The 16562-nt window shown below is 39.8% G+C and overlaps 1 protein-coding gene across 8 annotated transcripts in view; it reads right to left on the reverse strand.

Moving 5' to 3' along the window:
- Positions 1–16562, reverse strand: part of TRAPPC9 (trafficking protein particle complex subunit 9) — a 465357-nt gene that overhangs the window by 414887 nt on the left and 33908 nt on the right. For all 8 annotated transcript variants that reach the window (XM_040547346.1, XM_040547344.1, XM_040547347.1 and 5 more), the window contains 2 exons: positions 5673–5799; positions 213–358 (listed from right to left, as the gene is read on the reverse strand). In XM_040547346.1, coding sequence (XP_040403280.1) covers positions 213–358; positions 5673–5799 — 273 coding nt within the window. The remainder of the gene's footprint in view (positions 1–212; positions 359–5672; positions 5800–16562) is intronic.

Consider the following 16562-nt stretch of genomic DNA (forward strand, 5'->3'; position numbering starts at 1 on the left):
TCACCTACGTGACTTGATCCCCACTTTGAATTAGGTTGAACTGTCCCACAGTCTCAAAATCACTGGGGAGAACAAAGCTTCGCTCCTTTAGCCCATCAGGCTAAAAAAGCTGATTAAATCAAATAAAAATTCAGGTTTGCTTTCCCTGACCAAGAAAGAATTTCCAATTTACCAAAACAATAAGAAATACTGGAAAATATTCTTACTCTTACCTATTTTCTTAGTTCGTTCTTCCCCGCGATTGTGAGCAATAATTGGAGAATATATGAAGGGGCTTTTGGTTGACACATTCTGACCCAGCAGACTTTTCATTTTGTGAGGTCGGAGACTGGTGGGGAGGTTCAAGAGCTTCACAGATCTGTTGAGTAGAAATAATTTTATAGGAGGTTGTATTAAAAGTGAGCTGATAAATATTCCTTGACATACTAAGTAAATAGTGATTAAAGTACCTAAAATGGAAAACATGAAGTAAACAGCTACAATACAAAAGGAAAATAACATCAATCCCAGAAAACTAAAGGGAAGGCTTCAGAAAGGTATCAGAAAACCAATACCAAAGGAAAACCATCTTGATGGCGGTAGATACACCACAACTCCAGTGCAGAAAGTAATCAAATATTTAACTTAAACCCGAGCCAGAAGCCAAACAAAATTTCAGTGGACAATGTAATACAAGTAAAGAACTTCTCAAGGTGAATAAAACAGGTTTTCAAACAGTCGAAGTGCAAGTCGCATCTGGAAGGAAGGAAATTTGACAGGAATTGGAGTGGTCTTGAAGGCCCATAAAGCAATCACAAATAGACAGGAAGAGGGTGATTTATTAGACCATCTCTTTGCTAGACCAAAATCCCTGTGATACTAAGCAAGGAAACCACTGCTCCTCCACTGCTGATGGGAAATTACAGACTAAATATTAGAAATATGAACAAGCAATACGTTAGTGGATATTCAGTAAAAGTAGCAGCATCGTAAGAGCCCATACGACTCCTTGTTACTTAGAGCCTGGAAGGAGCAAGGAAAGGAAAAACAAAAGGTGAAGAAAGACAACATTCACTGTAACAGCTATTTTGCTACAGTCTGTTAAAATTTAAGTATTTGTGTTTTTAATTTAAAAAAAAAAAGTCAACAGGAGACAATAATACTCCCTTTATAATCATGCATGGATTTAATCTCCAACTTCTAAAAAATTGGTTTTCCAATTAAATAAAATCTATAAAATAAAACTGATTTTTTTTGCTAACTACTAGAGGCATCCCAACACAGTGAGGCAGACAACCAAGAATTAAGTGAAAACCTCAAAAACCCTTCCAGCAGTAAACTTTTAAAGTACAATTCTGTACTTAAAGATATCGTATGCTTGTACCAAGGCATGACTAGGAAGAAAGCCCAGCCAAAACCCTAGGAGACTTCAGAAATCAGTTGAGGAGCCAAGCACAGGAATCCCAGAAAACCCCAACCTGTTCAAAGACGAGCTCCCCTCTTCCCTCCTTTCCCCCATTCACCTGCCACAGTAAAATTTATCTCACTGGACGTCTTTGATAATGCTATAATAAACCCAAGAGGTTATGAATGTTGCTGTATGTGATTACATTCTCGTGTTTTATAAAGTTCTTCAAATACAACGACTAGCACTGGAGGACTACGAAAGAAATCTGCCATCCTCAGCTGTAAAGGTCACAGAAACAAAATCAAACATCTTTATTTTGAAAAGCACATTCTTTTACATGTAAAACAATTTTGCAACGTTTACACAAGATAATTGAAGTCACCCACCACAGTCACAGAATTACACTGAATTTCAGAACAATAATCTACCACTGAGAACACGAAACTACTTCAAGTCCTCAGCACGTTTGGGAGCTCAGCACAACAAAGGACGGTTCCGTCAACCAACCAAATCAACATCCCCACTAAAAAAAAGTGCATACATACAAGAAAGCAATTTGTTTTAAAAATAACCCAAATCATCCTAGATGATGTGCTACTGCTAAAACTGACGAAGCTCTAAGAGGAATATTACAAAGACAGGTTATCTCTGTGATACGGAACGCCTGATAAGAAGTTACCGGAGAACAGCAAAAGTATTTTGGAACAAGAAATGTAATACACGTTATCAGCTGGGAACACTTAGGGTCAGCATCACAGTCAAATGCAAAATAAGAGACAACAGACTTTGGGAATAAAGAGAAACTATCACAGATTGCTGAGTACTTCACACCTCGAAGCAAGCACAATACCTCTTGGATTGCATTTTAATTCAAATTAGAATGCAATTTAAAGCAAAACATGTGAATGATACTTAGTTGAGGAAATGAACATTATATTTGACAAAGTGCTAAAAAAGAAATTTTATCTTCCATATAGAAATGCTTTGTCTCAGCCACCATTATTACATAAAAACCGTTGGGTAAGCTTTTTTTATCTTACTGCAGAGCAGGGGAAGGAATGTCCTTCAGCCACCTGTTGGAGAACCCATAGGTCACACACAGAATACAGCAACTTTTTTAATTCCTTTGGGTGAAAAGCTTGAATAAAGTACATTTTCTAGCCTTGGGCCCAGCCCTACTGAATTCAGATGGGTGACAATTAGGAATTACAAAACAATTGCAACACCTACCCAGAAGAACAAAATCTTGTATTTGGAAAAAAGCTGTATTCATTGAAAACAAACTTGCTCAGAGGGGAAATGAAAATACTTTTAAAAACACACTACCTAAGCAAACAGTGCATCTATTACGATAGAAAAACATTAAATTTTCCTATTTTGTATTTGAAAAAATCCTAGGTGATAATTTCATAGTATGCTACGATGGAACACTTTCCCATCCTGTGTGCTCTTAATTTCTGGAGCTTCATCAAAACAATTAAAAATGCAAAAAAAAAAGCTTTCTATATTGCACTACAACATTTGAAATGTTAAAAAAAAAAAAAAAAGTTCAAAGGTTACAAGACAATATATAAAAATATTATCATATTTAAAGTCTGTCAATAATACACCAAGTTTCCAGTTAAAAGACATGGCAGAAAAAATAGAAATGAATCTGACTGTATGGAATATCAGGAGTAAATACTTAAATAAAGGACAGCTCTAGGCTTTAAATACTAACTAACATGAATAATGAGCTATGAAGACTTTTCCAAGCCAAATCTCTTCAATTGCTTTATAGGTATGGGGGAGAAAAGGGTAACGGTGCTACTGTGTTCTGACTTGTCCAAGGCATTTCAATGCTTGACAGTATTTTGATCAAGAAATCTGCATCCAAAATAAGCACCACACAATAAATGGATAAAAAACTAACAGACTACAAAATGCCAACAGTAAATAGAACTCGGCATCAGTAGAAGTTTGTTTCTAGAGGGCTCTAGCATAGATTGAATCATAAGCTTGGGTTATTCAACCATGGCCAAAACCCCATTTCCACACATTTATCATTTGTGTCTCAAAAATTAGCAGGATTGAACTCAAAGAGCGCTGCAGTCCTGCAGTGAGCTGTTTTCCAACAAGCTGGACAGCTGTAAAATACGTTAGCCCTGCTGTGTAGATGTAACTGGAGGCTTTATATTTAAATACAACTTAATAGTTTGTCAGCTAACGGATTTTTATCACTATGGCTTTTATAGGACTTCCAGAAGACAAGAAGAAGGGGCAGGGGAAGAGGAGAACGATCAGCAATTCCCTGTTAAGCAGTCCTGCTGTCTGTCTCCTCAGCCCAGCCTGTGTCACACCCGGTGGCAGAACCGCAGGAACTATTTGCAGCAGCACTCCAACTGCAGCCAGGTCAGCAAAAGCTCACACTAAACGCCGTACCTGGGTGGTGAGCAATTTCTTAATGCAAGGCATCGGAATAGCAAGGAAATGTAACGTGGTTCTCGAAATAGAAAATGTGCTTCTCTCAGAGCAGAAAACACTTTAAGGGAGAAAGGCAGAGTCTTTCCCCGCTGAAGTATTGTTAATCTGTTGGCAAAAGTTTTGACTGGCCTTCAGAAACTCTCCTTCAGGATGTATTTAGGGATATATTTTATATTTTCAGAATGTATACAGGGAAATCGTCTAACAGAGACAGGTACCTGAACTTGCCATCAAACATCTGTAATGTCAATGGAAAACCAGCCAATAATACAGGCAATGGGATTCAGTAATTCAGCTCATCCTAAAGCAGGAATTTAAATTTGAGCAGAAAAACCTAACTGTGCTCACCTTCCTCATGACTGCAAGTATGCAGGATGACTAGTTTAGAACTATCCACAGATTTACAGGGAAATTAAATCCACCCCAAGGTCAGCTGAAAATAAATTAATCGTACAACTTCCCAACTCTCACGTGTAACTGTGGTTCTGCCAGTTACAGGTTTAGGATTCTAAGTCCACACTGCGTGTTATGTGGCAAAGAAGCTGGTACCAGCTGCCTCTCCGAAGCGTGTGCTGTGCCACTGAGCACACAGCTACCTGCAAAGCCATCCCAGATACCTGGTCACTGCCAACCAAATCCTGCCCGGGCACTGAGAGGACAAAGCCGGAAGACCTTGGAGAAGCTGCGTTTTTCCCCCAGGAGCAGACATGAAATGTGGGATGGCCCAGGTGGCAAACCGATGCGCAGCTTTGTACTTGGTCCCAGCAGGGGACAAAGCACTTTTAAGAACACCGCTGGTGCTTTGCCCATGTGCATCCAACCTCAGGTACGTGCTCGGGTTAAATTTGTGCTGTCAGAGAGCAACTCCCACACAGCAAATTGCTCGTGTGAGCAGACACATCACCGTAAATGAACTGCAAACAGTTAGCACGTTTTTCTTCAGTAAAGAAGTTAGAGAGGATTTGGTAAAACTAGCTACAGCACGAAAACCAGTCTTGGTGTAAAACCTTGATTTCATTTTAGAGACATTTACTGAATGTAATCTGCAAATAAATATACTTTTCACGCTTTTGGTTATACACTTTATTATCTTTTTGTGATACCAGAACATTGCTTCGTGACACACTGATGACTTCCCACAGAGAACTCAAATCTCTCCGAGAACTCTTTTCAGGAACTTCCCCCATACTTTTTCTGAATAGCAATTACCTTTCCTTCCAAAAGGCACTTCTTGACAAAGATTTTCTGTTATTAGTGATGCCAGATGGCTGTTTCTTCCCTCTCTGTGTCTCTCTCGAACACCAGGCTTTAGTCTAAACCAGGTGTTATTCACTGGAATGACTGCGTGATGGGCTTTGGAACACGGGCACAAAATGCAATGTGGATTTAGAACAGGCCACTGAAGGGCCCAGCCTTAAAATGCATCTGGAAAGGAACAGCTACAAAAGGCATCGGTCCCAGCCAAATTCCAAGCTCCGTGGATGGAGACAGCAACCAACTAGTGGACTTTCAGTGTGGTCGGGTATCTAACTTAAATCTCAGCTGCAATTATACAATATTTTTTCTTAGACTGTGTCAGAAACTCTTGAATGACAGTTTAAAAAAAAATCTCTCTCCTTCTGAAACTAAAGACCACAGAAAGTATTTTCTACTCAAAGGCTCTATTTTTGCTTAAGAACTTCTCAAAACAATTTGACATTTTGACATTTTTTCATGTTATTGTGAACAGCTTACGCAAACTGAGAAGACTACATCCTTCCAGTATCCTTTAAAATCTGACAGGTCCTGTGGAAAAGTTAAAGATTGCATTTTGGAGTCTTACCTCACAATAGGCAATTTGGTGAACGGAACAGGAGGTAACTTCAAACCATCTGGCAGAGTGATGAATTCCATTGTGCCAGGGCACTTTGCTGTGTAGCTTTCCAAGCTCTGCGTGACATCCTTCTTTTCTAGAAAATAAATTTGTTTAAAATAGAGTCAGAAATACTTTCAACTTGCATGCAACAAAAGTTAAAGATGAAGCTATAACCTGAAGTTTTACTAGCTTTTTTTGCATTTTAACAAAATAACTCGAATGGAATGCCAGCAAACGTCTGCATTACAACGCTTACATTACGCACCAAAAGCCTCAACGGATGTCTCTTGTCCATAACTACTTAAATGGTCTTTAATGAGCAAGATAGTTTTATGGACTTTCAGAATTTTTAAAGCATCAGCGTATACCTACCCTTTGTTAGTTTTTTCATTGTCAAGATAACAATTTCTATAATTCAGATAGAAAATCTAAACATTCAGAGCAAATGGCATCAAGCACTTAAAGGTCATTGATAATGATGTTATGTGAAGAAGCCCTGTCCTGAAGCACCAGCTGAAACAATACTAATGGCAAAGGAGAAACAAATTAGTTTTCACACTATCTTGTGTTACAACTCCCTAATTTTAAAACTATTACACTATGCTGCTAAATCGTAACAGCCAGGAAGATTTTTTTCTTTTGTTATACATAAAAATACAAGAACATTCAAGCAAATATACGTTATGCATGTCACCTTCAATAATATATAATAAATGGTTCTGAATTTCATGTCATTTCCGAGAATTCATACGTCTCCAGAAAAAAAAAAAAACGTCTATTGGGATATTTGTGGCCTGAGTCCAAAATTGTGTTTGTCTGTTGAGACCGGAGTCTGCAAACAGAAACAAACCTGAAAGTGTGTGCAAGAATGAGGTAGCTGAAGACTGAGACCTACCTTGGTTTAAGGTACAGTGTACATGTTCCTCTGTACATGTGCTAGCAGTACAAATAACTATTAAATACCTACATCATTTCTTGAAAATAAGTCAGAGATCTACATACGCAAAGAGAAAACAAAATAGAAAATGGGAGAGTGACGGCAGTTACTGCTTTCAAAAAAAAATTGCTTAGGACGTTAAAAAAAGTTACAGTTTGTTTACATTGATGTGAAAAACCAACTAGGAAGTTTAAACAAAACCACTAAAAAGAGTCATGCACACTTAGAAGAAGGGTCTGGCATAAGATTGGATATAATTATTGCTTAAGTTTTAAATTTTAGTGACAAAGTTTCATGATTTCTTAAGAACTGCCTGTAGTTTTCTCTCGTATTGTAAGTAGCTTCATGAAACCACTGACTGTTGCTCAGTTTCGGGCCATTAGCTGTTCGCTAGCTGTAGCACTCCTCGGGATATGACTCAAGACAGACTCGTTCCGAAACTGGGTCCCTCCCATTCCCCCAGCAAGAATCGGCTTTGAAGGATGAAAATTTCAGCTGATGACCTCGGTATGAATGGAAAACGGAGGCTGGGGAATCAGCCACGAGCTTCTCGCGAGCAGGGCAGCACGTCCTCTGTGCCACCACGAGGAACACAGCGTGCCTTCGGGGGCAAACCCAATGAGAAGTCCCAAAGATCCCCAGGTGCAGAAGCACAATGATGCTTCAGATGCAGTTAGGCATGGCTGGAAGGTTACCACCAGTAATCTGAAGCAAGTGGGCTATGAAGAGAGGTTGAGAGACCTGCCCTTGTTCGATGATGAGATAAACCCAGGGGAAACTAATGACCACCACCATGAAGCTGGTGGATCCAAACCTTTCCCTGCAGAGCCAGCTGGTGTAACAAGGAGCACCAGCCACAGACAGCAGCTTGGGTGGCTCACGTTGGATATCAGGAAAACGTTCAGCAGAGCAGAGCAAGAGCAGCTGCCAGAGAAACTGCCCCGGGGGCTGCAGAATTTCATCTCCGAAGGTTTTCAAAATGCTGCTAAATAAAACCGCAGCTGGTGACAGTCCTGGCTTAAATTGGACTAGGTGACCATCAGAGATGAAGTCAGAGCGGTATTTTTACTATTCCGTTATTTCAGACGGTTGCTGCTGCCTCCTGGCCATCAGCACCTCACTCTCCTTCCAATTTATTACCACTTCAGTCCTTTTTATTGCAAAATGCATCAGAGCAACTTCCAGAAGCAGCTAGATACGCCACGGAGATCATGCAAAGGATTCTCTTATTCTTATCTTTTCCCCCTAAAAGATAAAGGAGGGCTTCATTTAAAGGGAGCGTGGAGCTTGGGATACAGAACTATTCATTTCAGCATTAAGTACAGAACAACGGTGAGCTGACAGATTTACAAACAGTTAATTTTGCTCCTGTACGGATGCAGATCCAGTTATGATGCTGTGCAAAACGACGCGGTGATTTACGGCAGGACAGACCGTGACTTCTGGGCTGCTCCTGCCCAACACGAATTGTCGGGAACTACAAAATCGCCAACTTTCACAACGTAAACAGGGGGCTCTCCCTTAGCAGGGCATGGCAGGGAAGAAATACTCTTTAACTTGCTCGGTTTTGCCTGCCTGATCTCTCTCAAGACCTGTAATAACAGCGGAACACCGTAACTACAAACAGCACTTTCAATAATAAAGATCAGAAGCTGAAGGATACATCTGTGACAAGAGGAATGGGAGAATCAGATCATTTTCTCCTTTAAGGTTAAACTACCAGGGAGGTCCTGGACCTGTTTCTGGAAGAGCACATCTCGCTAGGCGCTGCTGTGAGACAGCTGATCCCTAGCACACGCTCAGCTCGGCAACGTCAAGGTTCAGGATTCATCCAAGGATTTTTCAACGCAGAGTCATAAATCCCAGTGAGAACCAAGCAGTGGGACCCCCTTTTACTGTTAGAAGACATTTGATTACTTATTTCCTAGATTGTCTATTCCCTGTCAGACCAGGCAATGAGATGCTACAGCTGACATGACTGATACCATTCCATACACATGCTTGCTTTTTTTCATGCACCTGACAAATTGCCTTGCTTGTGTCTGTGTCCCACTGAACCGTCTCAAGCCACGCACCACGTTTTAATGGGGAGTAGGAAATATTCCAGAAAACATGTCTTAGACATACACAGACACTCAGAACGCCATAGCAGAGCCGGGAGTTGTAGCAGTTCGAGACTATTTTCATAAAAATTTCAGGCTATAGGATTCAGGATGTTATTTGCCATTTTATAGGAGCAAGGGCACATAATAAACGTTGAATCTGCTGAGATGGGAAGGATCACAGCTACCAAGAATGATGAAGACGACACTACAACACGCACTTCATTCTGCCCAGGAGTGAAGGCTGTCATGCTGAAGCACCAGCTTTTATTTCCTAGTGTGCAATGCTGTCAATCACTGCATTCAAAGCAAACGTGCTGCCACTTGCAAAAGGGATCTGTTTATGGATTTTAGAGTCCCATTTTTATTTCACAGTAGAAGCTCGGTGTGCTTGCCGCAAAGGCACGGCTAAAACAAGACGTTTTTCCACGCTGCTGCTGTATGAAGTGCAGTTTGTAACACGCTGAGCCGAGCCAGCAGCTCGACTGCGTTTCACTCAGCACTGCATCTCAGCTGAGCTGCAGAAGGAATCTCCACCAACAGGACACAGCGAGAAGCATCCACTTAAGAGCAGGAGCTGCACAATCTTTCCCGAGAGCCACTTTTGAAAGCAAACATTGGAGCCTCTCCTCCTTGACTGAGTACCTTGACTGAGAAGAGCATCTGTGGCTGAGAAAGATACGTACTATTTGCAGTTTTCTTCCTCTTTGCAAAGAAGGGATGGAAAACAGCTACGCTTAGAGGTCGTTGCCCATCTAGCGTCTTCATGCTTGTGTGTGTCAGCAGGAAAGCAATCGCCACTTGATCCTTTGACCTGTGAATTAGCCTCAACAGCTTTAAAAGCCCGCGCCGCATCTGGAAACTGAATGCTCTTGTGTAGGTTTGTGTAGGTTTTACGGTGGTTGATTTATTGAGTGAGAAATGACGGGTTATTTTCTCATGTGGAATAACGATTCACGATCTTTTTCTCCAATTTCTCTGCAGACTCATTGAAAGCTCAGGGTCATAAAATGGCTGCAACCAAAATAAAGCTGCACAAAGCCACGGTCAGTACTGCCACTCGAGCACACGCTTCTCAGTCTGTTCATTATACCCTCATAGTACAATTTCCCTATTTCATACAGAATTATTTTCATTACCATATTCTTGCTGCTTCTGATAACTGAAAATTTTGCAAGTCCGCCAATATTATTCGCAATTTTTTGCTTAACTACTTCATGTCAACACAATAAACTTGGGTTTTGTCCCAAGCCTGCTTGGAGCCTTTTTCTAAGATGAGAACACAAAAATCTGAAAGCTTCGGTTGCACAGTTAGAAACCATTTGTGACTGAAAGCCACTGAATGTGGAAAAAAAAAAAAAGTCTTTTTGCCAGTTTCACAATAATGTGAAGCAACATTTCCCAATAATGGAGCCACTGAAAAAATCTGAACAGGGCAGGAAAGAAGGTTGGTTATATAGAAACATTTTTAAGGACTTTGGTAACCAGTTTAACCATAACACACAAACAGCATTTCATGCCTTGGCAGATAACAGAGAAAATTAGAAGAAAACAATTGCTTTAACTCGAGAAATGTAGAATATACTCGGCCACAGTCACTACCCCTTAAAAAGGAGCCAAATATTAAAAATACGGTGTTGGCTCTTTGGCAAGCACATGGTTGGTCTTGTACTGATGAAGATTTTCTGTCCCTTGCAGAGCAATCTGCAGCAAGGCAGAATGAGGAAAGGGAACAGTTTATGTCCGACCTGCCAGTTGCACTGAAAGACAACTGACTTTCTGGTTCCTTCCACAATGTGCTAAAATATTGAAAAAGAAAGTAGGGAAACAAACAGCTAAAAGCCTTCTGACTTCAATTTTCCCCTGGTGGTAAGCCCAGAATCAGAGGTTTAACAAAAAAGCTGGTACCCAGGGTTGTTTGTACTGGCTGAGCTTTTCCTTCCCCCTTGAAAACAGCAAATGGCTCTGCGAAGGAGAAGTCAGAGGAGACCTCGTGCAGCAGTCAGCTCCAACAAGTGGCAGCCAGATGGCCCACCCAGCTCTCTAAGGAACAAAGTGTCAGACATCTCCTTGACAAATTACTAGTAACAAGACAGAAAACAGTCAGTCTGACAGCAGAAGAAGCAAGAGAAACAGTAATTTCTGTACCCGGAAACATCAACTTTTCCCTTCACAAAATAGAAAATTGCTTGATGAGCCATCTTCCAACTAGAGAAGATAGAAAGTGTTTGCTACCGTGGAGATCTCCTGCACCACCATGCCATCAAGATCCTGTTCATCCTTCAAAGAAAAAAAGGAATTCAGAAAGGCCACAAAACACTTTAAGACCCTCAACAAAAGCTGGAGCAGTAAGTGAGTATTCATAAACTAACAGCTACAAATTGTTTTTACCTTGAAGTTAATCACGTAGCTTACAGCTCGCGTGCAGAGCTCTTCGTGACCTTTCAAAGAGTCCCTCAAATTCTAGTTTGGGAGAGATGCAGAGGGACAGTTAAGCATCCGATTTGTACATTCAGTGCATCCCTCTCCACTACCACAAGAAAGCTAACGTTGTAAGCGAAGCGTCTTAGCAAGACTTGCCCGATCAACCCACTTATTCAGTATTTCAGCTGTTTAATTCAGCAGAACAGAGCAGGTCTCCTCTAATTTGCAGGCAAGCATCACCAGTTTTTCCATTACATAAAGTCTGGCAGGAATTCGATGACAGCATTTTCTACATTTGTAGTAAATTGCACCTCTAATATTTTTTGGAAGAGAAAGACTTGGAGCAAGTTAACCTTGCTTTCAAACTGCTCATGGGTCTCAAGCAAGTTGCTTTGTCTCTCAGGGCACCGTTAGCGTTTACCTTTTCTATGGATAAATAAGTGTCATGAAACTGGAACAAACTTAACATCTCTGATCTCCGCGTTTAACGTAACAAATTTAACATCTCCACACCACGTTTTGTCTATAGACTTAAAAGATATTCTCACGGGGAGAACCAGAAAGGACTGGCAGACATTATATTACATGAACCCTGCTTCTTCGAGAAATCAAGCAAAATAAATCTCTAAATAAATACAGCGGAGACTAAAACTAATAAAATTCACAGTTTGAGATGGAAAAGAGAAGGAACGATAGGAAAATAATTTATCTGTGCTAGCCAGAGAGCTTGATAAGTAAGACCCACTTTCATGAATAGATCATTATGAACAGCAGCAAAGAAAGTGGCTCCATCCTTACAAGGAGGCAATGAGTACGAGGGGATTCAGTTATTTGCTGTGTAGTAGTTATAGTTCATCTCTGAAAGAGCAATCATTGGCTTTACTCCTAACATTGCAGGGTAGAGGGAAAAGGAAAATATCTGGTTTCAAAATAGATGAAATATAGGGGAGTTGTCTGTGTCAGGATAATGCTCTCTGCTTCTGAAGACCACCACAGAGAAAGAAAGAATGGAAAGAGACTGCCTAAACACACAAAGGGTTTTTTTGGAAATTTGGTCTTTTATTACAAGATTTTTTAGCAATTATATAAAATGTGTACACATTATGTCACAGTGAGTCTGAAATTCACACCCAGCACAGAAATACTTTTAGATGGAATCTCAAAATATTGGGATAGCCGAAGTGAGAGTTCAGGAAAACGCCGTTAAAATTTCAGCATCTAGTTCTCCACTGTACCTGAGCTAACTTCAGATGTCTGTGTTCTCTGAAAAACATTTCAAAATATATTTTGTACATACAAAATCAGTATGTAAACCACTGAGCAATATTAATGATTTTTGACGTTAATACCAGCAGACCTATCTTTACATAAAGTGGAGCAAACGAAGCAAAGCTAACTTCCAAAACAATAAAAAAGTTAAAGACAACTCCTACAAAGCCACTTCTGAGCAAAGCAGGCTTTGTAAAAAATGTACAGATACAATGGCCCACTGTTACACACACCTGATTTGGTGTTTTGGGTAGAGGAAGCACACAAAGACAGAAGGTGGTAAGAACATCATGGTAATTTCTGTAGGAGCTCTCTCCTCACTATACTGTCCTGCAAAGTCACTGGAATTTGGCCAGAGAGAATTAACATAATTCAGAGTTTTGATGCTTCCATCAGTGGTAATAAAGAGAAGAGACTCCTCTTGCCTGAGAAAAGGCCAGTTTAATTGTTTAAAGAACAAGACAACTGTCTGAAAACTGATAACGAAAACATGCCAGCTCTCTCAGCTAACATATTTGAGTTTTCCAATCCTTTCGAAAAAGCATTTTTTCAGTATCACTCCTGAATCTTTTTGTCCTTTTCAAAGCACACCCAACCGTACTCAAACGAACATAATACTGGGAGATCACCAAAGCGGATGGATGATCTTTTAAACACCTGTATTTCTATTTACATATGAACTGCTGCTTGCAGTAGCAGCCTTGATTAGGAGGGCACTGAGTCTGTTAAAGCCATATAAAGGCCATATATTTGGATTTTAGTAAAATAGTTAATATAAAAATACCTTCCTTCAGCACAAAACATTAGCAAATACACCACAAATTCTTCATGTCTTCATATTGTCAATTAAAGCATGTCTTCCTCAAAGCAGTTTTTTTCTGGAACAACAGCTTGGCAAGTTGTCTTCGTTTGAACACCTCTTCTCTCAATCAATCACATCAGGCTTCTTCAAAAAACAAGAGGCAACTACATGATGATGGGAATTCTGACGTACAGCTTGGAAATTTCATTTTATTCATGAATGACTTTAAAACAACTTAGTAAGAACTTTCTGTCATAAAGAAATGCACCGTTTTATTTTAATGCCGGATTTGCTGTTTCACATAAGAATTTGGATAAGGCAGAGGCTGGAGGTTTTGTCTGCGCCTCATCAAGTCCAATACAAGTCTAAACTAAGGTAAATTGCGTGAAAGACATTCAGCTTTGTTTGTAATGCCAGGCAGTTTGAGTCAGTGTTCATTTTATTTACATTACAGCATTTTTTTTTTCATGTAACACTGACTCAAACTGCTAGCCTTCATATCTTGTGTTATCCAAATGAATTTAAATCTCTCATTCCTGTTGGTGATTTTGTTACTAGTTTAGTCAATCTCACTTATTTACTCCACAATTAATAAATTGACCTAATTGTAGGCTGAACCAGAGTTACTCCAGCCACACAAGGATAAGCAGATCACCATTTGAAACAGGTAAACTATAAGCGTTTTGGTTTTCCTCTCAGCAACCTTAAGTTTCAGCATAGTCTACCAAACATGTACTTCATGAAAATAAACAACGTCTTTTTTTAAATGTGGTTTTAGAGTGAAGTTGTTTAACATGCCAGCTCCTCTAGAAAACACCAGTTCCAAAGTGAGGTTTTAAAAGAATGTTATAAACCCAGAGAGTTTTACCTGGCTGCTACTATTCTGTATTAAAAATAATAATAATAAAAAGAAAGCAAAAAAGATTTTAAAATATGCAGGAGCGTTTTAGATAAACAACTCCCAGCAACAGGAGCAGGTAACTGTGCTGAAGTTTTATAGCACAGAACTGAACAAAAGAGAACTAGAACAAAAGCAGCAAAACTCAAATCTAAACTCCAAATCTACAAATCCTAAATACCGTCCACGTTACTGATGCCTTTATACATTAACCTCGTACGGGAAAACTTAAATATGAGTATGTAGCGTCATTCTTTGCAGTACTGCAAGAGAGGTGGAAGAGTTGGAGGAAAAAGAAAACAAAACTTTAGCCAGTGGGCTTGTGTATGGCGCATTTCCTGGTCCTCTCCATTTATCTGATTATATAGAGTACCATGATGAATGAGTTAAGTGACTTCTAAGAAACTTCCTCCTACTTCAAGTCCAAACTCAGAAGATTTTTATTACAGTATGTCAGAAAGCATTTACATTCAAGCTTTTTTTTTTAATATATTCAAACACACTGTGCCACTACTACACCTCTAACACACACAAGGTGCTAAGCCTGCTCAATTATATTTTTATATGTATATACACACACACTTTTATATATACACACATAGATAAGATATGGCACTACGCTGAAGCTGTAAAAATGCTTCCAATCCATGGCTAAGAACCTCCCATGCTGCTATAAATATTCCCTTTGTAATTATACTGGATCAGTCTCCATCCAGAAATTGGTTCATTTTAGCATTACAAGCCCAAGCAGAGTAGCTCCTGTTTGAAAGATTTACTGGTTTCACAAAACCCCCTTGCAGGCACTTTGTCAACCAAAACACAACGCAGCGCATTAGAACAGTTCAGTACTGTCAGTTAAGTAAAACTCACCTCAACTCAGAAGTTTGCATCTAATTTTAATTTCCACACTCTCTGTTCAGTCTGATTAAAGCTCCATTCTTCTGAGCCCTTGAAGTCAGTAGCTTCTATCCTTCTAAAAATTCATTTATGTACTGTAGGGAACCCATGGGGAAATGCTGTCCTAATGGAAAGGTAGTATTGAGGAGCAACGTTCCCTATAGCTATAAAACACTGCACAGTGCTGACAGGCCATGGCTGTATTAGCAAGTTCTACAGCACAAAAGGAGAGAGGCCATAGAGGGAATCAGTTGGTGCCTACACCACACACACTTCAGGGGATTACTTGAGACTAGTTTCAGCGTAAGCAGACCTTCTCAGAGAAGGTTTCCAGTACAGCACCTCTTACTTTCTACTCTCAAGATAGTTACTGAAGTAACTATGAAGTCCTAAAAAAAAAAGATGCAGAGATTCATTTGCCACTTACAATTTTGAAAGGAGAATAAGGACCATTTAAGAAATCCACTAATTGCAACTGTCAGAGGTTCAATTACTTAATTTTTAAATTCTTTTAGCACCTTTGAACTTTATCTGGTGAACTTTATTCATCTTACAGGTCAGATCACTCCCCATCATAAACCATTCCGAGTTAACTCTTTGAAAGAATTCATCAGGTTTACTCTCCGCAGAGGAAGGGCTTTGCCTTGAAATCTTCCTTCCTAAAAAGGAAACCTTCATCAACTTCTCTGCTATGGCTCCATCTTCCCTGAGGGTGTCGTTTTACGCCTGTTACGGTTCATTTCTACAAAAGTTCAGGCAGGCTTCATGTTTCCAGCGCATCTGAAGAAGTTACTAGCTTTCAAGCATTCAGCAAATTACTCTACAAAATCTGGTTTGGGCTTATGATTCCCTCCTTCCCCCCCCATTTAACTTGTCACAGTCGGCGCTCCCCTTTACTTTCTGTGTTTGGACACAACATACACTTTTATAGTGTAAATTTTCTCCATTTGTATTTATTTTGCCCTGCTTTTTCACTATTTTTGGATTTGTTTTAATGGAGAAGGGGGAGAATACACTTACAGAGAATCTACTATGACATCTTTAAGTGGTCTCCATGCAAGCAGCAAGCACACCACTCCCAATTTCTTCCAATTAGCTTCATTACTTCTATGTAGCTCCTCGATGCTACTGACAGGGTTGTCTGTTTTTGTTAAAAATCAAGCATTCTTGTTTATCCTCATTTTTATTTCTAATACTTACCATCTTGCTGCTTACGACCTGAATATGATGGAGAGGAGGGGAAAAAAAAGAGGAACACTGGGAACAGGCAGCGGAAATGGCAAACAACCGGCTCAAACTGAAGCTCTTAAGAACTCCTACTACAAGCAGTCTAAAAAGGGAAGAGTGAGAATATCACAGTAAGACATAAACAAGAGAACAGGACACGGCGAGGTGAACAAACACTAACAAGTTGCTCCTACAGTCCCGCAAAACAAGGTGGTTTTAAATTATCCCGTGCTCAAGAGGAGCAGCAGTTATTTAGAGGTTTGTAGGTTATTCTGAATCCCTTTCTTCAGTGAGATGCCAT

The sequence above is a fragment of the Cygnus olor genome, chromosome 2, assembly GCF_009769625.2.
Source record: "Cygnus olor isolate bCygOlo1 chromosome 2, bCygOlo1.pri.v2, whole genome shotgun sequence".
In the NCBI taxonomy this organism is placed as follows: domain Eukaryota; kingdom Metazoa; phylum Chordata; class Aves; order Anseriformes; family Anatidae; genus Cygnus; species Cygnus olor.